Source organism: Ammodytes marinus (genome assembly GCF_949987685.1).
Source record: "Ammodytes marinus genome assembly, chromosome: 1".
Lineage (NCBI taxonomy): Eukaryota > Metazoa > Chordata > Actinopteri > Uranoscopiformes > Ammodytidae > Ammodytes > Ammodytes marinus.
This window is the reverse complement of record NC_137230.1, coordinates 13,850,191-13,872,720: the sequence shown is the minus strand read 5'-3', so window position 1 is coordinate 13,872,720 and position 22,530 is coordinate 13,850,191. Positions and strand designations below refer to the sequence as shown.

The 22,530-nt window shown below is 41.5% G+C and overlaps 1 protein-coding gene across 1 annotated transcript; it reads right to left on the bottom strand.

Annotated features, from left to right (window-relative positions):
- Positions 1–5,304: 5,304 nt before the first annotated feature.
- tmod2 (tropomodulin 2) lies at positions 5,305–22,530 on the bottom strand. The gene is made up of 10 exons (XM_080053465.1): positions 22,393–22,530; positions 16,022–16,232; positions 14,278–14,434; positions 9,954–10,076; positions 9,532–9,606; positions 9,315–9,445; positions 9,093–9,200; positions 8,845–8,988; positions 7,998–8,142; positions 5,305–7,364 (listed from the first exon to the last, which is right to left on the bottom strand). Exons 2-10 carry the CDS (start codon positions 16,145–16,147, stop codon positions 7,333–7,335), a joined length of 1,041 nt encoding a protein of 346 aa, XP_079909591.1. The 5' UTR covers positions 16,148–16,232; positions 22,393–22,530; the 3' UTR covers positions 5,305–7,332.

Sequence of the window (22,530 nt, the reverse complement as noted above, 5' to 3'; positions counted from 1 at the left end):
GATTGGTCAAAGTGTACAGCTCATGTTAATTTTGACCAATCAGAAGTCACATACCCCAGCTTGAATGTCCTTATTATAGGCTACAAGTGGTTGTTTAAAAAGTTCAAAGTTGTAAAATGGTGAAAGTTTAATACAATGTGTGTGGATTATGATTAAAAAAATGTATGCATCTACATGAGGTTAATGTTAGGAAAATGAGGTTGGCAAGATGTTATCCATATTCATCCATGTTATCCCTGTCATGGAATACGGGATCAATATAAAACATCCATAAGATCTCTGTAAATAACGTCTGTCAGCTTAATTTCTTCTGACCCCTACTGGAAATTTTGTGGCGTTGCACTTTTTCCAAGTCACTAATATTTCCACCACCAGGTGGGGCCACTTAACCACCTGTCAGTCCTGGACTGCTGTGAAACACACATGTAAGTGAAACATGCCTGTCTTTGATTATTTCTTTAAAAAATGTAAATGTATTAGTCAGACTTCAGTGCTCACAATATTTCATCCTTTAATAGTGTCCACATGTAGGTCTGGTTTGATTTGGTCACATAAAGGTTATCATCCAGAGCCATTATGAATAGCGGTTCAAGTCATTATAGTATACTACTTTTAATCTAGATCCCAAGCAAGAAAATGCTACAGGGATCCATTACTTCATATAATGGAAAGTCATGGTTAAGAGAATATAGGCCAAGCAGCAGTTCTTTAAACGGTTGTGCTTTTATTGCAATGAAGCCCACACAGAAGATTTCAAGAGCCAGCCATCGTTCTACTGCATTGCTAATGATTAGTTTTCCACTCCGAACCGGGGGTTGCACAGGCAGTCTTTTTAAATGTGTTTGACATTATGAGGTTTTACTATTTTTAAACACCAAAGAAAGGAAATGTTATAGGCCTGTACTACAGCTCTGCGTTGGCTGCCTTGCAATAGAGATGACTGCTGTTCCTGTAAAAGCGTTTAGGACAGCCTGCACTATTTATTTGACAGTGGCTACTCATGGCTCATCATCATCATACATCTTCCCCTGAACTGTAATTCGAAAAAAAGAAGAAAAAAAAACTAACAACATCTCCACTTTCACTTCACATGTACTCAGTGACCTGTCTGCTTTTCCTAATATACCACCACCACTTACATGCCAAACATAGCATAGGTTCAGCAGAAGGATCAGATCAAACACACACTCGCAGATGTTGCTTTTTTAAATTCTTCTCGAGATGCACTGTTTCCACTTTAAGCGATCGCATAACCCAGTCAGTTAGGAGACAGCACCTGGAGTACACACCATCAATTGCTCACTTGTTCCTGATAACATGTCAGCTATCCGCCTTGAGGGGCTTCAGCAATGGGAATAAAAGTTAAAAAAAAATGAATGAATAGGTTTTTGAAATCTGATAGGAGCACAGTGAGGTCAGTGGTGCTTTCTTATGTCTTCTCTTCCTTACCTACAATGACTAACTTAAGTTGAGTTTGGAGTTTTGTCACCATCTTTCCTCCCATACAAACACACTAGCTGTGGTTACTTAGTTTAATGACTGATTAACTTTTACCTTTTTACTAGGCCCTATTGTGTGAGTACCAATCAGTATGTGTGCCCTTCACATTCTCTCCTCTCCTGCTGAAATCTGTAAGCCTTTGTTTACCAAGCACATGAGGTCATGATAGAGCTACATGATAAATGGACTGCATTTGTATAGTGTTTTATATTCCTCCGTAACCTAAGCGTCAAAGCCCTTTTCGTTTACCTCATTCCCCCATTCACACACACACTCATACACCAATGGTAGGCTAGCACAAAGGGTCCTGGCCAACCATTGGGAGCAACTGTGGCTTTCAGTGTATTGCTAGCACATTCGATAAGTGGCAAGAGGTGTGGATCGAACCACCAACTCTTTATCCGTGGACAATGTATCGCTGTTCCTCATGAGAGGGACTGCTAAGTGTTTTGGATCACTGTTATATGAAGCCATAGGGTGACTTACAGCACACACTCATTCACAATGGATGAGAAGACACAAGTTCATGTCCTTAACCACTGCTGCCCTTTTGCATCACTCCAGCTCACGTGGAGGCAGGCCAAGTCCGCTGTTGGAGTCAGTCCAGTCCAGTGATGTTTAATCCCTGTCAGTGTGTCCCTCGCTGGGCTGCACCTGATCCAACCTCCTGAGTGCAAGTGAGAATGCATTTCATACAACGCAGTTACTGATGGCTTTGCATGTTTTGTCCTTTCGTTATGAGATGGTGCCTTTGCATTGCTATTTGATTGTCATACAACGACTCAATTTTGCAATCCCCCGTGTGCTTTAATGCAAGCTTGGTTATTACCCATGCTCCTTTGAGGCTTCACTTTCATATAGGGGAGAGTGGCCTAAGTTGTGCATTTTGGAAGTTGTGCCACCCCTTGTTTCTAGAAAACCGTGGAAGAAATTGGAAATGTGACCACATATTTAAGAAGAGCCATCCATTTGACTCATCCTGTAAAGAAGGGAGACACAAGGAATAAGATATAAGCACATTTAAGCTCAAAAAACTGTGTTTTGCCTTTCAAAGTAAAATTTCCATGATCAAGGTTTTTTTATTAATGTGTCTGAACAATTATAGACAAGTTTGAAAACATTTGACACATGTTTTAGTGCTTTGGTATGCTACATTTTGAGTCTATACAGTTATCACGATGTCAGCCCTAAATTGCTGCATCATGCTTATTATCCAAATTTCTGGGATTGGGGTGATTTGTGCCAAAGGGCCTGGGTGAGTTATAATTAAGTAAGTAAGTAAGTAAAATGTATTTATAAAAGCACATTTATGACAGTTTGCACTGTCCAAAGTGCTGTACATAGTGCATTCAGTAGGTAAACAATGAAGGTAAAATAACAATAACCAAAATAAAAGACGTAAAGCCCATACATCCACATAAACACAGATAGTAGCGCAGAGGTAAGATAGTTAATGGGGAGGAAACACCAGGGTGTACATATGGATTTTGAGCCTTGATTTAGAAAGAAATGAAGGGGAATCACATTTGTCAGGTGGCAGTTGGTTCCACAAGCACGGAGCAACTAGTGCAAAGTACATTTCTGAGAGTTGTGCCAGTGGCATGGCTGTATACGCTGGTCACCAAAAGAAAGTGATTGTCTACAGTAGCTCAGAAGAGAGTGACATCTCCATTCCACTTAACGACACCACTGATGAGAGTTCAGATGGCCTGAAAGATGATGATGGTGACTTTGTCATTGTGAGCTTTGCAGGTAAAACCATTAGATCTGCTAGGCCTTGTTTAAGAAAATTGTCCTTCAATCTTTGTCAACTATTTACTTTATTTACTTTAAATACACCTTAAATAAGTGATTGTCTAATGGATTTGTCTTGCATTACAGTTTATGAGATATATAGCAATGGCACAATTCACCCCATGGTATTCTCTCCAACCGCACAACTTACACCACACCGGGGGCAAGTTGTGCATCAAGACAACTTTTTTTCCGAAAGCTATATTTCTTCAACAGTTTATTCCAGATCCAAAGTTTTTATTGCCAGGGATGCACAACACCCTGAAATATATGTACATATTTGAGTTGGAGACTTTACTGTCAAGGCCTTACTTTAAAGTCACTTTGAGTGAAAAGTTGCACAACTTAGGCCACTCTCCCCTACTGTAGACGGCCACAGACTCCACCTTCTTACTAAAAAGAAAACATAACATCTTATTTATGACACTGTTCTCTGAATATCATTCTCAAATAAAGACAGGGTCCAGAAGCTATATATTTATTCAGTGTGCGGAGGAGCAGGGCTTATTAATAGCCACGGTCTGAGGGAACAGTAGTAATGTACTTACATAAGCACACAACTGTATACTTTACTGTCCGATTCTGATTCTAGGTTTGGGTTTTTACTTTGAAATGATGCCTTCTGGTGTGTGATTAACAGACATGGCACTAACCTGCTGTTCTCGTTCTATCTATTCTCATAGAGTGGAAACACTTGAGTCATTCACGCATGCACACACAAACACACCCTCACTCACTCACACACACACACTACCCCCTACCCCCCTCGGCCACAGTTCACTGCCAGCAGTGCAGAGTTTTCTCTGACAGCAGCTCACCGCAGCGCTCTGGCACAGGAAACTCAAGAGAGCGATGGAGTCATTTACTACATTACGTCATCTCTCAGGCATGTGCAAACAATCTGAAAAACTGGATCTGATTAAAGGGTGCCTACAAACACCGCCTAGAGTTACTCCCAAACCAAAAGGCCTGTCTATAATAAATTAAAATTTGCAGATTTGAACTTGAGATTTGCTCGCAACCGCAGTTCATTCTACATTTCAGGAGTTAGGCAGTTCATCCCTTAGTTTTTACCCATGCTAGTGGGGTGAGTTTTCGGTCTGTCAACCACTTTGTTCCAGACTGAAATCTCTCAGTCTACTCCATACATCCATGGCCCTCAAAGGAAACATCCTTCTTTAAGCCACGGACCTACCCTTTGGTTCTAACATGCATCCTTTAGGTTTTCTAACATGTAGGCTAGATAACTATTGGATGGACTGCCATGAAATCTTATACTTGTTTCAATAATATTAATAGTAGGCCTAGTTGAACTTGACCTAAGTAAATATTTTGTGGAAAGGATCCCGACCATTTCTTTTCTCAGCATTATGATGCTATAGAAATGATCCAACCTCAAAACCTAGGCCCCTCTTTAACTGAGACAGTGTGTGGAGGCTCAGTCCAGGAACTGAAATCAGATGCTAAATACACACACACACTTTCCACACACACAGAAATCGAAGGCAGTTTCATGAATCCTTACAAGACATCTTATATACTGGCGTCCAAAAGTATGAGACCACGAGTCAAGATACTTTAATTGTCCATTCATGCAGGTGTCTAACTCCAGCAAAACACCCCCAGACTTAAATACTTCCCTCCACCATATTTCTCTGTGGGTGTGTGATACACTGTTGTATTGTTCTCTCTCCTTACATACACCATCCTGTTTCAGCCATAAATCTCAAACTTGGATTTATCACTAAAAAGTCTATTTCCAGTTTAACATTAAAATATAATTTTAAGTTGCATTTTAACCTTGGAAAAAGTAGTCTAAAAAAAGTATTAGCACAAATTCCACTTCAATTCTGTCAAGCTTTCAGCCACATTTGGTGTCCCTTAATCAGATTGGAGTTGTCAACAGTTGAGCATCTACATGACAATATAGGAGAGAGGTACATGGGTCAACAATCTATTTGGTATAAAGACATAACTAATTAGAAACAAGACAATGCAAGAAGACAGAGATATTATGTAAAAACATTTATTGTTGAGGATGTCTTATATTCAGCAGTGCTTTTTTAACCAGTCTTGTGGTGTTGGTGCTTTAATAATAGTACATTTTCCTTTAGTCGGATATACACCTGGGTTTTGATTAAAGGTAAAAAAAAAAAATCTCAACAATGTCATGTGTAGGTGTATGTGGTGTACACCTAAAAGTGTGTCTGTGTGCACTTTGAATTTGAGATGGCAATTTTAAAATGAATAAACATACAGTATTATGAATCAAAAGGAATGTTCTTAACAAGAGTATAAGCAAGAGAAGCAGTTCATTTAAGCAGACCATCCACCAGCAAAGCACAGTAATGTAAAAACAAACAAACAAACAAAAAAGGTCCAAGAAGAAATACTGGCAGATATGATCATGAAAGTACACACATATAAAACCCAAGGTCTGAACTCAGCCATACAACTATAGTCCAAGGAATGTGAGGCTTTTAAGATGAAGAGTATTTTTTGGTCGAAAAGAAAACATGACGTTCACAGGTTGAAGAGTTCATGCCAGCATATAGTTCCTATTACACATAAACAGTATATACACAAGTTTCAAGTTACTCCTGAATAAGTCCTGTTTACACCCCATCTTTAGCAGGTTGGTGCATCTCCGGAAGTTCAGTTTAGAGAGGCACACCTCACATGTTGTCATCCGTTACACAATGAATGATGTGCTACTGCTGTGATGCTGCTGAGAGCAATGTGAAAGTATTTGTGTTAAGGGGTATGGAGCACAAGATATACGATCTGTACAAGACTTTTCTATCAGGGCGGTGTAGTTCATAGAAACACACAAGTAGTTGCAACCTGAGAAGTTTCACACAAACTATTCCTCACACAAATCAACTCCTCGACTACATGCTGAACATTTTGTTTTTGCAATAAATGGTCCACAAAATGAATCAAATGTTGGCTTCTGAACAGAATGTTTACATGATTGTTGTTAACCCACAGACTCCTTTCCCAGATCGAAGTGACTGCAGCCGACGTAGCCAACATGTTGAACCGATACGTTCAATATTGATACTTTAAGCACTTTAGAACATAAGATCTTTTAGCTGGAATAATACAGTAACAGTAATATAAAATATTATGCATTGATACTTACAGTATTACATTAATATAAGGGCGTGAGCCAGGATCTGTTCTCAGGCTGACTAAAGCATGAGGTCAGCACAAATTTAACCGTTACACACATACACACCACACCAGCCAAGGTAGTCGAGCCGGCTTTACAAGGCAACTCCAATAAACACCTGCAAAACCCCATACTGGATGGAAAGTGAAACAGCGATGTGCTCAGCAACATTAAAACCAAGAGTCAGCTGGTTACCATATGGTGATAATCTCACTTTATGATAACTCCTCCTATCTTACAGGCCAGGTAAGGTTTGCAGGGATAGTAGTCACAGCTAAGATATAACCACCTTGCTCGGATTGCCAATTATGCTGGTTCTATACAGGAATTCGACAGGAAGCTTATGTCTCAACAGCCAGCTATTAGGATACAGGGGTTTCTCAATATTAGTTACTTCTCAATATTAGTTACTGTTGTTACAAAGCTGTTTTGTTATTTTTGTTACTTGGTAATGTCATCTTTACTAGACATGATTATAGCATATTATAAAAGGGAAACAAGCAAGTAAAAAGTCTGGACAGATCATATAAAGGCTTAAAGAAAATGAAATGCTGAAATGAAATGACTAAAAGCTAATCAGTATTACACTTTCAATAACAAAATAATAATAAACATAAGTATGAACATGTGTGTGTGTGTCTCTGTGTGTGTGTGTGTGTGTGTGTGTGTGTGTGGGAGAGGGCAATTCCAGTTATTTCCCTTCTTCTCAGATGTATGTTTCTGGTTGAGCGTGCCTTGCTCCACAGTTTGGCACAAGACGAAAGTTTCCACACAGTGAGATGAGACCAGGGCATTGGCTAAAATTATTCCACACGGTGAGATGAAACGACGGGATTGGCTGGGAGACGGGGCCGCCTCTGTCCCTACTGGTCCCCTTCCACTCGCTTCTTGCGGACTGAAAAGGAAAAGGAAAAAATTAACGTTAGTCAAAAAAAGCATGATAGTTTGACATACTAAAGAATACAAGAAAGAACTGCAAACATGCTGCAACACAACCGTCAGCTTACACAGGCCTGTTAGTTTAGTTTATCGGGGGGGGGGCATAGGTGGGTTATCATGAACTAAGCGGTCAAAGTTTGGATCCGTTTTTAACAGCATTTGTCAGCGTGTAGAGAAAAACAGGAAGTGAGATGTCATCACATTCTCAAAGCCTTTGTGATCACACCGTGTCAATGGCCACACTGTTAATGCCGTGACTGCTTCATTCAAACACTGACACACTTCAGATAGCCACACCCATGCGCCACACCTGTGCTACCGCAACTCTGACAGGAGGAGGAGCTAAAAGAAAGGAGAGTTTGTCACTGACGACCGATGTGTGGTTGTGTGTGTGTGGGGTTTAGTGTTTATTTTGTGTGTGTGTGGGGTTTAGTGTGTGTGTGTGTGTGTGTGTGTGTGTGTGTGTGTGTGTGTGTGTGTGTGTGTGTGTGTGTGTGTGTGTGTGTGTGTGTGTGTGTGTGTGTGTGTGTGTGTGTGTGTGTGTGTGTGTGTGTGTGTGTGTGTGTGTGTGTGTGTGTGTGTGTCATACCAAGGTCATTGTTCTTGGTGATGGCTGCAGCAGCTCTGGAGCGAGGGCCTTGCTTGGTGAACTGGTAGCCAAACTTAATTATGGTGTTGTTCTCTTCCAACATTTTCGCTATCTCCATCTCTACAGTCGTACCCAGCTGCTGCCTCTGAAACACACACACAGACACACACACACACGTCAAGGTTTGAACATCAGAGTCTCAACTTCACTTTAACTGACTTGGACCATAGATATACAGTATACACTTTCACTACTGAACAATCTCATCAGGTATGTAATGTATTATTAAGGCAAGGCAAGTTTATTTATATAGCACACATCAGAGACAAGGCCATTCAAAGTGCTGTGGTTTGTGTTCTTTGGCATCGTCTTCAATTGCATAGCAAAACATTCTCTACTACTTGGCTGCGTTTGCAAATACTTCCTCATTCAGTTCCCTGTATTCACCTACAGTGGTGACCGGTTGATGACAGCGACAAAAAACGTGAGAAGGAGAAATACAATATTAAATTCTCTTCATCATATCATAATTGAAGGTGGAGTCAGAGATTCTGGAGAATGCTTGTTGTCAAAATCACTTTGTCAATATCAGTGAATATCTCACAATCTGCTACCTCTCTGTGTGGGCGCTGAAATAAAATCTGGTGTTTGTTTACATATCCTATTGTTTACAGAGCCTAGGTTGTGTATTCCGACTATTCTTTTTCAGCCCTGCACACAGTACGGACAGGTAGCGGATTGTGAGTAGGTACTCATTGATTTTGTCTTAAAATTTCAAAGGAAGACGTTTATAAGCTGTGAAGTGTGTGTGTGTTCATGTATGCATGTGTCACAAAGCATGTGGTACCTGGTTGTCTATTTTGATCTCTGTGAGTGTGTCGTTGTCTCGCAACGCGTCCACCAGAGCCTGCACCCCCACCCCGGTGATAAAGTTGGACTCCAGGTTGAGACTTCGCAACGACTTGTTCTCGCGCAGCATTTCGCTAAACGCCTGGCAGGAGGAGGAAGAGGAAATAAAGCAAAGATGTAAATATTGGGCTTGTCAGGTGTGAACAATTAGCTCATAAATGAAGTCCAAAGGCCAATCCCTCTCACCACAGCGATTGGGTCGTTGCTCCGTGTCGCTGCCAGGCTGAACTTCTTGACGTGCGTGTTCTTCTCCATGGCTTTGGCTAATTCCTTCAGCGTGGGAATTGGAACGTTCTGAAAAAAAAAAAAAAAAAAAAAAAAAACATAAAGCCACACTGACATGGAGTCCAGTGGAGCCAGAAGAGCATGAACACACACAGAAAAGCCTCGGGGGTTTATTCTGCGTACCTTAATGTTGTTGAGGTTGACCTCTGTTAAGGAACTGTCGTCGCTTTTTATCCTCTGCAGTGTTTCGTCTACGTTAGTGGGATTTGGAGGCTCGTCGAACACGGGGGTCATCTTCTCCCCTTTGACGACATCTGGAGAAGACACACAGACACAGCTCCAATATTCTACCTTTTTCGGCCTTTTGAAATAACAGATCGCTTTCTATGACCGTACTTACTGTTGTAACCCTCTTTACTGCCAGTGCCATCATACGTCTGAGTGCTGGTGACTAGCGTGTGAACACCCAGGATGGCTGTAAAAGAAAAGCAAACCTTTAGACTCAGTGGCTGTGGTGAGGAATCTCTGTGTGTGTTCTCCAGGATTACACACTACACCGGTCAGTGAATGAAGGGTAACCCTATCTAGAGGTAGTGCCATATTGCTCAGTGAGACCTTTTATCCTCTCCACCACCACGACCACTAACCCATCACACACAGTAAGGGACAGAGCTTTGGGGATACACAGTCAGAGTGAATGGAGCTTGTGTTCTACGGTCCCAACAGAGACTGGGTGTACAGCACACACAAAAAAAAAACCTCATACGGAGTTAGGTTTTTTGGAAGTATTTTAAACAAAGACCCTTTTTCATTCATTCTCACCTGCTAGATCACAGAGTTCTGTGTCTGTGGCGCTGGACAGGGCTTCCTCTAGTTCTGGGTCCAGGGTGGTGATTTCCTCCTTGCGCGTCTCTATGGGTTTCTGCTTAGGGACAAACGCCTTGCCTGTGGAGGAAGAAGGAAAGGGACAGAGAGGAAAAGGTGAGAAGAATCTCATTGAGAATCCAAAGACGCCTTTAGAAGAGGATTCAGCCCCTCGTAAAATGGGACAGGCAATAAATGAGCTTAACATCAACACAGATGGCAGAAACAGGTGCATGTGGGCCAGAAGAAGGTTTTATGAGATGTTACACAACCTCCCATTTCTCTTGTTAATGGAGCCTTGTTTTTTTCTCTTTCAGCCATTTCTATCCTCCTGTCTTATTCCACAGTCATAAGAATGACTGCATGACCAGATGGACACATTCCAGAATTATGAAAGTGTAATAAATATATACTAACATAGGGTTGGAATCAACACTAATCTGTGGATTTTTCTCTATAGTTACTACACATTTTGCTTTAACATCAGACCGCACACCTCACAGCAGGACCTTGAGATGGCTATTACTGTCCAGCTAATAGCTATTCAGCTTGAATCTCTTTCTACACAGTAACTGATGTGTGCGTTTCTTGGCGTGTTTACTTAATCCCATTTAATGTTTTCAATGCAAAGCCTGTCAGCACAGACGAAGTTGTATACATTTATTTGCATTTACTGTTTTGTTCATGTCATGGTTAAAAATAAAATCCTCATGACATCCACTGTGACTTCATCTAAGCCATTTTATAATAATGCCACCGATGCTTCCGACAAGGCGGTGAAATGTGCTGTGCCTGTGTGCAAATAAAATCTGGGACCTCCTGCTATTTTACACAACATTCTCCAGCCATCAGACGTTCACACTAGCCGGGCTCAGTCCAGCCATGACTGAGAGTCTGACAACTAATGGTATTGCCATGGTAACCTGAGGGGAAGGAACGGAAAGAGCGAAAGAAGGAAGCCACGGAACAATGACTGTGGAGTCTACTCTGAACTGCACTGACGGGGGCAACAGCTACAGTAGCCTCTAGGCGGAGAGAGACCATCCCGTGGGGTGTGCCATTCGCTTGCTTTTCTTAAACAAAAACACTTCCATAGAAATAGGCCCTCCTCCCTCTTTCCCTCCTTCTAAAGTCAGTCAAGCAGCAGCCAGTCAAATTGTTCAAACTGGTCCCCAGTGGGGGCTCTGGCACTTCCTGAAAGCCTAACCAAACAGTAAATACAGTCATCAGGCAGCATCCTGTGCCAGTCCCTCTGGAGAAGACAGCGTCAAAGTCCTGACTGTCATCTGTATGATCCCACAGGAGCATATATGTTTGACGTTAAAGAGGAAAACACATTTAATCATTTATTTGGGAAAAACATTCTAAAAGGCTGAGATGTGTTGTGTTATTGTCTGTAACGGATGTATTTAACATGCTGTATTTTGAAAGTAAAGATCCAGGAAGAAGTCGGAGCCTTTCTGATAATACGCATTTCCTCAAATTAAGGCAAATTTGAAGCCAGAAATGATCACTGGTGTTTACACTAAACTGTTGGCTTACGGTCACTCTTCCAAGTAAGTTTGCTAAACCTGTGGTTTTGTTCACCATGTTACCAGATCTCAGCCATTGGCTCTGTGAGGTAATGATAGAAGAGAGGCCAAATCAGCTGAGATAAACTAGAAAAATCATATAAATGAAACGTTGGTTACATTTTGAGCAGTTAATTTGCAGTAGCCAATTTATTGCCTGATGTACCGGTTCTCTGTGGCACATGATTACTTAGCGGCATACACGTCGACTGTGAAAGCAATTAATCAGACAAACTAAATACTGTAGGGGTGTGTTTCACAGAGCTGGTGCATGTTTGTTTGTTAGTTGCAATAGCTACATCCTCCACTGTAACCTCAACAAACATGATGCCAAAGACTTCCGACTTCAACCGAAGAAATGCCTCAAAATGCTACAATTAGTGCAACGATAAATATTACTTTTGACCAGTTTTGGACTTTTTGTTTATTCAAATTAAAAGTGGTCTTATGATAGAGGGTGTGGTATACTATACAGATTGTACACCCCCTTGAGATCAATTTGTGATATAAAGCCCAGCTGTATTAATCACATTGACATGATGATGACTCCCATTTTGAACCTCAACTGAACCCCAAAGAACATGCCTCCAATAACGTGCACCTCTCAAAGTACAATCACACACACACAGCACGTCTTGCTAATAAGCTTCAAACGCCATCTAGCCAGAACTCCTCCATGTTATTATTGTTGACAAACCCTGAAGGAAAAAAGGATGGAGAGAATGGAATGAAAATAAAAAAAGGTAGGATAACAGAAAAAATTAATAAGAAGGGCTGACCCAATATAATAACTCTTAAGAGGTTAAAAGGCTGCGATGGTTGCCTTGGCATTTAAGCAGCCTGTTTTCATCATGTGTTATTGAAGGGAGACACACACACACACACTCTCATGACCACATTATTTATCAGCAGGGGGTGAGTATAACAAGGCAAAGAGAATCAGCTACATTCCACAGAGATGGGAGTTTTCCATGTTGTCATATAGTACACACACACACACACACGCAGGGAGCATAATTTTTAACAGGCCAGGGTTGGGTTGGGAGGGGGGGGGGGGGTGTCAGTTCCATATATTTTCCAGCCAGTGAGGGACTAGCGTTCAGATCTCTGAGGATCCCAACAACAGGAACTCCTCTGGACAAGAATTTCTACCTGGCAAATGTTTCCACTACTTTTCTATCCGTCATGCTGTCACATAAACCATCTCCTATTTTTCCTCTTCTTGAAAGTGAGCAGGACTAACACAAGTATGTCTTCAAACCTGTTTGGATAGAATACGTTTCTCTCAAGAAGATCAGGTTATTTCAGTTTTTACAGAAACTTAATCCCATTGTTGTTTGATTCACCTTTTAGTTTGAACATTTCCGCCAGAGAACATCCACTATGTTGATGTGACACCACTCAAGAAACCTCCGACAACTCCATGTACACAGATTGTAATGATGATACATCCCACAATCAGTGCAATGTGAATTTTTACTCCTACACTGCCAATACTACAGGCACAGTTGACCGCTAAAACCCCTCATCATATAACTATGCGAGTACGTACCACATACAAACCCATTCAACTACTTGTCAAACTTGTATAGAGTTAGACACAAGGCACACAAAAAAGGTCCACAGCTGGACTCACAGTTAGTATCTCCATAGGACCAAGGGATATTTGTTGATTGACATTTTTAATAAATGAGCAAACGCTAAACAAACAAATCTATGTCAACTTTGGAAGCCACTCTTTCAAATGAGGCTTCGGACTAAGATTTGCACAGTTTTCCGATATAAACCAAAGCATGGTGGGCTCAGTTTTAAGCACGTTAAGTCTGGGTTTACTAAACTCTTGAACTGTGGTTCCCAAAGTAGGATGCCGCAGGAGTCAACGTATCATTTTTTAAATCATGTTTCATCAAATTAAAATATCCCAATATTAATTAATTAATTAAAGGAATATTGCACATATTATATTTCACAACACGGCTCTGGCTCTCTCATCCCTGTTAATCATGTAAACAAGTCTGTCATGGGAGACAGTCCTGTGCTCCCTCTCTCTTCCCACATCTACAACAGGCTCACATATCACATTTAAAAAGGTGGAGTCAGCAATTCTGGAGAATGCTTGTTGTCAAAATCACTTTGCGTCAGAATCAGTAAATATTTCCTCACGATCCACTACCTGTCCGTACTGTGTTAGCGCTGAAAAAATATTCTACGTTAATAATACACAGCCTAGGCTCTGTAAATGGGTATGTAAATAAAGAGTATACAAAAGGCTCTCGAAGTGGCCCACTGTAGCCATACTTTTAGTTATTTTGACAACAAGCATTCTCCAATGACGCTAACTCCACCTTTAGAATTCCTGCTTAGTACCAACTAATATCAATCAACAGTCATTTAATCCTAACCAAGCGTTCTCTGGTGACACTCCCTACCTCCTATCCCCTACAAACACACCTCCCCCTCACTGCTATGTGTTGCATAAGAGCAGACGTGTTCATATAATACCTGCAGAGACATCAGAACTAACTGCTGTGGGTCTGTATTGACTGCCCATACAAATACAATCACACATGAGTGAGAAATATATAACCGACATGTTATAGCAGCGCACTATTGATTGGACTGATAAGAGCCAGGCGTGGAACAGTGTATTGGTGCACTATCATGGGCCGCAGTACACGTACACATACACATACACATACACATACACACACCTTTTCTCTCTCCAGTGAAGCGCACTATGTCGTCTCTGTCCTTGTACTCCATGGCTTCCTTCTCCAGGTATTTGAGAAGGCCGTCCCTGTTGAAAGATCCTGTTGCTGTCTTATCTGTGTGGTCCTTCTGGCGTAAGCCGGCTGGTAGAAGAGCGTTCTGAGGAGAGGAAACACACATTAGAGCTGTCAACTGAGGAATACTTTAATACACTCACTATAGAGTGAGCATCAAGAAAAAAAATCCAAGACACTGAAACTAACTGGAATATGGGAAGGTATGTGTTGAAACAATACAATGCACCAAGTGTCTTATTCTAGTTAGAATATGCCAGATGTAATAAAGGCGTTTTACCTTTATTCTAAAACGGGTGCCTTTAGATTTTTTTCTTGATGCTAACTGGATTTGTTCATGCCCCCCTATATCAAAGAGCACTGTCTTGGTTTCACAAAGAGTAGGTCCAAGAAGCTCTCTAGTTCTTTGTTTTTTTCTTCTTTGTACACTCACTAAAAACTTGGATGAGGGGTGAATTCTCAATTAGGTTTTTAAAGCCTTCAATGTACCCGTATGCCCTCTATGAAATGGAAAATGATCCATTCATGCAGCTAGTGAAACATGTCTGAACAGCGTCATGGAGCAAAAACTTACAGAAAGGTTTATTTGTCTTGCTGCTCTGCTGCTCAATCTGACCCTTACGCTTGTTTGTGAAGCCAGGATCTCTTATAGAAGGTACATGTACTATGACATCAGTATAGCATCAGATTATTTAAGTAGTGTGCTCTGGTCCAAAAGCATTTTTCCTACTTGTTAACAGCAGCCTGTTTACAAATGATGGCGTGTCTTAAAATATGTTGTGCAACACTGAGCTGCTTGCAAATGGCAGTATATCACCTGCTCTTGGTGGTAGTTGGCATCAATGCCAGATGTAGAAGTTTAAAAAAGAACTTGACGCACACAACCCAATAAAAACCTCATGGCTTAACAAGATGACGCAACATAAAATTGTAACAAACTGTGGACCATTTGTCGTAGGTCAGTGGAAACATGGGGGAGGTGAACGAGGACCTATGAAAAGATTGTCCAGTCTCTTTGTAAACAAACCAAATACAATTTATAAAAAAAATTTACATTAGAAATGTACATTTCCCCACTGTTGCTGACTGTTTCCTGTGGGGGTCATCATGTGGGGTGATTTGTCTCACTCGGTTTAGATGGAATTTAAATTGAAAAAAACCCGGCGCCTGGGCGAGGGAGGGGGATTTAATTATTCTCTACAGCTCCACTCACAAATAAACACACAAACACTTGGCAGCCTGCGGAAAAGACTTACTGCAGCCCAGACTCCCCCTTTAAATTACACCCACAACAGTGTTGGCTGGGGACTGGGAGGTGTGTTTGGAAGGCAAAATGTCCACACTTGGATTTTGAATTTGTGAAGTTCAATGCACTGTGGGAAGTTTAACTCAACCATGTCCTCTTTGTAGTTCTATGATTCACTAGACTTACTACGACCCAGACTAGAGGCATACAGTTTAATAGGTTTAATTCTTGGAAAAATCGGGGGCATGTGTTAAATTGTATTTCAGTGAGCTGTGGTTGCGAAATATTTTTAACGAGTGCATACAGTCGTTTTTTTGTTTTGTTTTTGAATTGTCCATTGCCAAATAAATCTCCCTTGTGCAAGAGGAACTCCCCCTTAGGTCCAGAGCCTGGGCGGTTCCTCCAGCATTGCGACCCAGCACTGACCTCAGGGTCCATCTCCTCCAGGGCCGACTCCAGCTGCTTGAGCTCCTCCGCCGACATGTTGTCCAGGAGTTCATTTTCATCCAGATCCTTGTACTTATCCAGGTCCTTCTTGTAGGACAACGCCATGGTGCCTGGTGCTTAACGTTTGCTAATAGTCAACAACCAAACACACCGTACTCCTGCTCCAGACCAGGGTGGGGGAGGGTATTACCTGAAGACAAAAACAAAGCAAATAAACATTCATGATTGGCCATAATATTTTCATTTAACTGACTAAAACATGTGTAATGTATTTATTCATAATCTAAGCTGAGATGGACATTGTTTATCTCATGATCCCTGTGAACACAATAGTGGACCACAGCTGGGCTGGATGACGAGGTTTTGCAATGATGCAACACACACACACACACACACACAGCTGCAACAAAGGAAGCACTTTCTCATGCTTGTACAAATCATCTGACCGCTCCCTTGAGGCTTCACTAACAAACACTTTGCTTCTGTCATTGTCATTATCCACTTACAAAAAGTACCAAAAGAAAAGTATTCTAAATGGTTGAGAAAATGCATGTATAATATGTATTTAATCTAGTGACTAAAAGCCTGAAATAAGGCAAACTTCAACAGTAGCAACAGATAATACTGGAGCAAACTCCTAAGTTGATGTAGAAGAAAGTCACACCACAGTTAAAGATTAAATAAAGCCAGGATAAGTGAATGAGTTATGAAGTGAGTGTGGATCTTCTTGTCAGACTAAATGAAGGGAGGGTCTCCAGCCTTCAGTTCCCCTCTCTCCCACGCAGTATAGGAACAGAAAGTGACCTCATGATTTCCAGACTCCCTGCAGGACTCCACAGATGGTCTTAGTCCTAATCACTCTCTCTCACACACACACACACACACACACAACTCTACTTTCCCAAATGGCTTGCTCACGCTATTGGCAAAGAAGAAAGCAGGAAAAAAAAGTTGATGTGTTTGTGTAAATACGGATATGCTCAAGTGATTGCTTGCTTGCAGGAATATGGCCTCGCGCTCACAGAATCATGACAATTGTGAATTACAGCACTGTTTTCAAACTTGTATTGTGACAGCAGCAGGAGGAAAAAAAAACACCCTGTGCTTCCAAGTCTGGGCTCTAGTCAAGGATTCTTTTAAAATATAAAAGTGCCATTTCCTATTTTCCTTTCTCAGAGGAATTCGCTGAAAAGCATCATTCATCCCTAATACTTTTCATGTCTCAAACAATCCAGGCTCTGTCCTTGTCTAATTTGTCCCCTCACCTCCTCTATAAAAGGCCACTACAGACACACACACACACACACACACACACACACACACACACACACACACACACACACACACACACACACACACACACACACACACACACACACACACACACACACACACACACACACACACACACACACACACACACACACACACACACACACACACACACACACACACACACACACACACACACACACACACACACACAGTGTCACAGGCAGGGGCATTTTGCAAGCCTGAGTGCCAGCGGATGGGCTTAAATGTCAACACTGAGTTGTATAATCAAAGCCTGTAAATATAATGAGCTAGAATGATAATCACACCCTAACTGTCAACTACTGTGTTGTAGTTCAATCAGACCCTGGCAGACAGAGTGAGTTCTGTTATGTTTAGTGCATTACTACTGCTGGATATCATAGAGGCTGGCTGGGAGAAAGTAGAGCATCTGCCACTCAAAGCTACAAAGGAGCTATGCTAAAAGGTGTTAGACATATAAGGTGGGGGAAATAAAAAAGGACATTCAAAATATGACCCAAATTAAAATGTCAAGCTAAAGCTAAAAAAAAATCAATAAGTAAAATATACAACTGTCATATATAAGGGATTACACATCTACTGTACATCTGGTTTAAGCATTATATCCGACAGATTAAACAAATGCATGAATCCAAATCATATTAAATCCATGTTGCATCCGACCAACACAGGGATTTTCTGCAGGGCCACTGGATTTGTTTCACGTGATGTCATTACAAGCGCTTGCTCGCATGTTTTTGGAAAAGGGGGAGTTTGATCCATCTTTCATAATCAACGCTGGGACAAGAAAAACATATGGAGGAGGCTTTACTTTGGACAATCAATTACAGTCAAGTTTCATTCAATTCAACACACCAGTCATATATTTGCTAGCCCGCGAGAGCATATGGAAAAGACTGCTCTCAGATCAAATGGAGTTTGATTTGTGACTTTGGTGGTGCTCATTTTGGGTAATTTACCCACACTAATTCTGATGTGCAGAATAAGGCAATCCTAAAAAGACACTTGTGGATTCAGCCCGGGATAAGCTTTAAGTTCCCCCCCCCACACACACACACACACACATAATGCTCTTATGACAAGGTCAGCTCAAAATAACACCTCAGCATATTACAAACAATTTAACAACTCAAAGACGTGTAGCAGCTCAACCCATTTAAAACAACAGCCGACGGCTACATTGAGAACCAGTGTATCCTTAGTGTGCTACTATGAGTAATGGTGCTTGCAGACAGGGATAATGATGGCAATGGGTGGGTTCAGGCCTGAGAGGATCCATTAGTCCAATCTGATTGATTCCTCTCTCCTTCTCCCCTCTGCTAATCCTTCCAAGACAACAGCAGATGGCTCAGAGCCAATAATACATACAAAACCTGTCTGCACTCTACACTCACCTTTCACTTACCTACTGACCTGTACCCTCAGGTTAACTGTTGTTGACATACAAACATATTTAAACCGCAAATATCTGTAAGTTCACGGAAAAACTAGATGTGTTTTTGTGTCTGTGATGTGTCTGAAAAGAGATTTGATTAAAAAAAACTCTCTGATTAAAGCAATGTTATAAAATGGATGATGACATAACACATTTAAACTAAGGCCCTGTTCTCACGGTGAAAACGTGACAGTTTTCCCGTTTTTGGTTTTAAAAAAACCCTGTTCACTTCAGACACAATGTATCTGACATCTTCACTCGTACACATGTTTTCAGAGGAAACGGGACGAAATCGCTGTAGTAAGCATGCCATGCCAGCAGTTGGCGGTACAAGGTAGTAGTAGATAGCTTTTCCGGTACAATTTGATGCATAAAACCTTACTGTAACTGAAAATTAATGCCACTAACGTTCATAAAGCGGTTGGTGTAAGCTTGGGGTTACAAGTATTGTAAATGACAAGCTTTCTGTCCTCTTATTTCACCCATTGAACTTGTGAAAATAGAAGACATGCTGATAGTGAAGGGGCTTTGTGAGCGGCTATCTTTCCTGTTAGGCGTACTTCAAAATAAAAGTCAACTCAGTGACTCAACTCGTTTGTCCAGTGAAATGCTATTAATGTTTAGCCAGTGACATGCTTTTACTGTGAAGCCGTAGTAACCGCTGTGAACTATGGATAGTGTTTTTTAATGTAGAGAGAGCCGTGTCCCTGGCATATAGAAGCGACACACGTTTATTTTGCTAGAAAAACCGGCAGAGCACAAATCTTTCCCCAGACAAAGTGGCGGTTGCATGGTATCAATAACTTACTAATAGACTATAGACTAAATTGGCGAGTGTTATATTTGAGCCCTGCATGACACTCTCCGCTGATCACAGTGATGGTGCCGCGGAGACACTGTGCATGTTACGTTGTCTTCTAACTTTATAACTCGCGTGTGGGTATTTTGACAGCAAATGTTATAGACTATGCATACGTGAAGTGGAGCCGGGACGTCAGCGTTATCAGGGGAAATGGTTTCGGTGTTTACAAGAAACCAAAACCGTTGTGTTTTCCAAAAAATCCTCCCTGGGAGTAGATCTCAAAAACTTGCGGTTTCATGCCTGCGTTTGCTGTTTTCATGTACATTATATAGTGCAACCGCGGGAATTTTTCCGCGTTTGCACCGTTTCGTGTTGCCATGAGAACAGGGCCTAAGCCGTGAAACAAAACAAAAACTCTACTGCAAGTGGGTGTGCATTATTGAAATGCAACCCTATTCCACAGAGTGTGTATAAACTCACAAAATATATTTCTACAATTTAAGGACTTTTCTGGTTGTTTGATGAATAAAGTTAATAAAAAGGGTAACAAAAAAAGATGAAAGGTTTCTCCCATATTTCTTTAATTGGGAGAAGAACAGTAGTGACCATGTTCTCTTAAAAATGAAGTAATAAAAGTAGTAAGTGAACTGTACACTATCCATTTCTTTCCTTTGTCATCACACTCACTCAGATAAAGCTTAGCCATGTTTAGAAGTGAAACATCTCAGGGCTACTAACACTTTCAAAAAGGGTCAATAATGACAAGCAAATTGTATGATGAGTAATAAGTAAGATAAGTTAAGTGTGTGCTATGACATCAGACATACACCATCACATATAGATACAAAGTTTATCTCCGTAACTATAACATTCTTGATATCAATATCCAGGTCCGGAAGCTGGAGGAAAAAACATGTAATATTGCAGCTGGGAACATGAACAGGAAACACTGCCTGGTTATTACATTATTATAGGACGACGCCCACAATAAGACTATAGTTAGATTGACCCAGCTCTGCTTCCCATGGGACACAAGTCTCTCTGCTCTTTCTCCTACCACCTACTCTACTCTCTAGTCTTCTGTCACTCCACCCTATTGCTGTTGCTTAGATCTCCTTTATCCTTTGTGTGTTCAGCCTCCTAAGGTGCCTGCTGCATGTGTCAGAAATGATAGAAAACAGATTTACAGAAGACAGAGGTATCGACAGCCATACCGTAAGCTGGTAGTTAAAATGCATGGGAATAAAAGGTGTTTAAACAGTAATGGCATGGCTGTTTGACCTCCCAAGAGAAGTGAAGTATGTGTCAGAAAAGGAAAACAATCAACATTTACGTTGTTCATTCACTCAAACAAGTCTGTCCCTTCTACTCATGTGCAAACTTGGCTAGGGCCAGGCAGAAGTGGGTCGTCTCTACAACAAACACACATGATGATTCCTACTATACTCTCTAGCTGCACACGTCAGACACACACTCCATTATTATATAATGAGAACAGATTCCAAGGAGTGCCCTGCTGCCTTTTAGCTGGGATGGGGTGTAAATAACATTGGGTTGAAGTAAAGGTGGCTACTTTCACGCCTTGCGTTACACAAAGGGTGAAACCAGGCACTCGCAGACAGGTTTCCCTCTCCAGTGAAAGGTATGCAGGGTTACACAAAAGCTATCGAGTGAGCCTGTTTATCTGCAACACTGCACTGCAGAAGGTAGTAGGCCTACGGCTGGCTGGCTGTAACGCCAAAAATGCCATGTCAGCAATCGCCACCACAGTGTTGCACTGAGTTACAAACACGTAGCTACAAGAGGGTCACCTGCCTCCAGGCTTTAAAGGGAAAACCACTGTTCCCCAAGCAGACGTAGTCCTTAAGACTTGGGCCACACCCTTCATTCACCATTGAGCCCTGCTGCTCAAATCAACGAATATGAACACACACCACATTCTCACATTAACTTCGAAAGAAGGAGTGTGTTCAGTGACAGTAGTCTCAGTGACACAGGAACATTGACATTGCACCCATCTAACAAGTACAACCACACCAATGCAGCTAAAGCATTACACAGCCTTTCCCCTACCACCTCCACACTGGTGTGAGTCATCCCACCGACAGAACGTCCTTAAAAAAAAAACAATGACAATCCTGTCTTCGACAAAACAGACAAAACACTGACCTGTCTGTAACATGTATTGTCTAGCTGACAGGGATGGGCAGCTGAGATTAAATAGATCCCTCACTGGACATACAATTAGCAACAATCATACTTATACAAAATGAAGCAATAAATAACCAGGAACGGAGGGAAGTACCAGAATCATTAGAGGATACTTAGCACTCCCATATAATGACCCACATATTCGTTATCTAATCGTATTGACACAGAAGCACGCTGCGTCCCGTTGGTAATAGTTTCATCCATCCATCTCCTGTGGACATAATGAGCGACGTAACCGTTTTAGCTAACTCGCTCCTGACATGTTTACGATCACCAGGCTGACATTAAACGTGTCTATCGCCAATATCGTCGCCTATCGTTAGCCACTGCACACAAGCTGAGAACGATTTAAAGCCAAACCAGGCGCATTGTGTGACACTAACTTTGGTAACTTCGCTACATTCGTCGGATGCAGTAAGGGAAACAGCCCGATGACATGTAGCAGCTAGCACGCTAACCTTTGCAGTTGACTCATAGCCGTTTAGCTAAACCAGCACATTATGCAAGTGACAGTGTGTAAAACAGCACGGCTTGCACGTTCAATGAATTGACATACTACTTAAAAAAGAGAGCTGTTTATTTCCTTACCTGAGGCTAATGGGACCTACTAAAAGAGGCTCCAAATAGTGCCAGTGTTTTCAGTGAATGCGAAGTCTTCAGCGCTCGATTTCTCTCATCTCACTCAGCCCAAGGGCGGTAACACAGGAAGAGAGAGAGCCAGCGCAG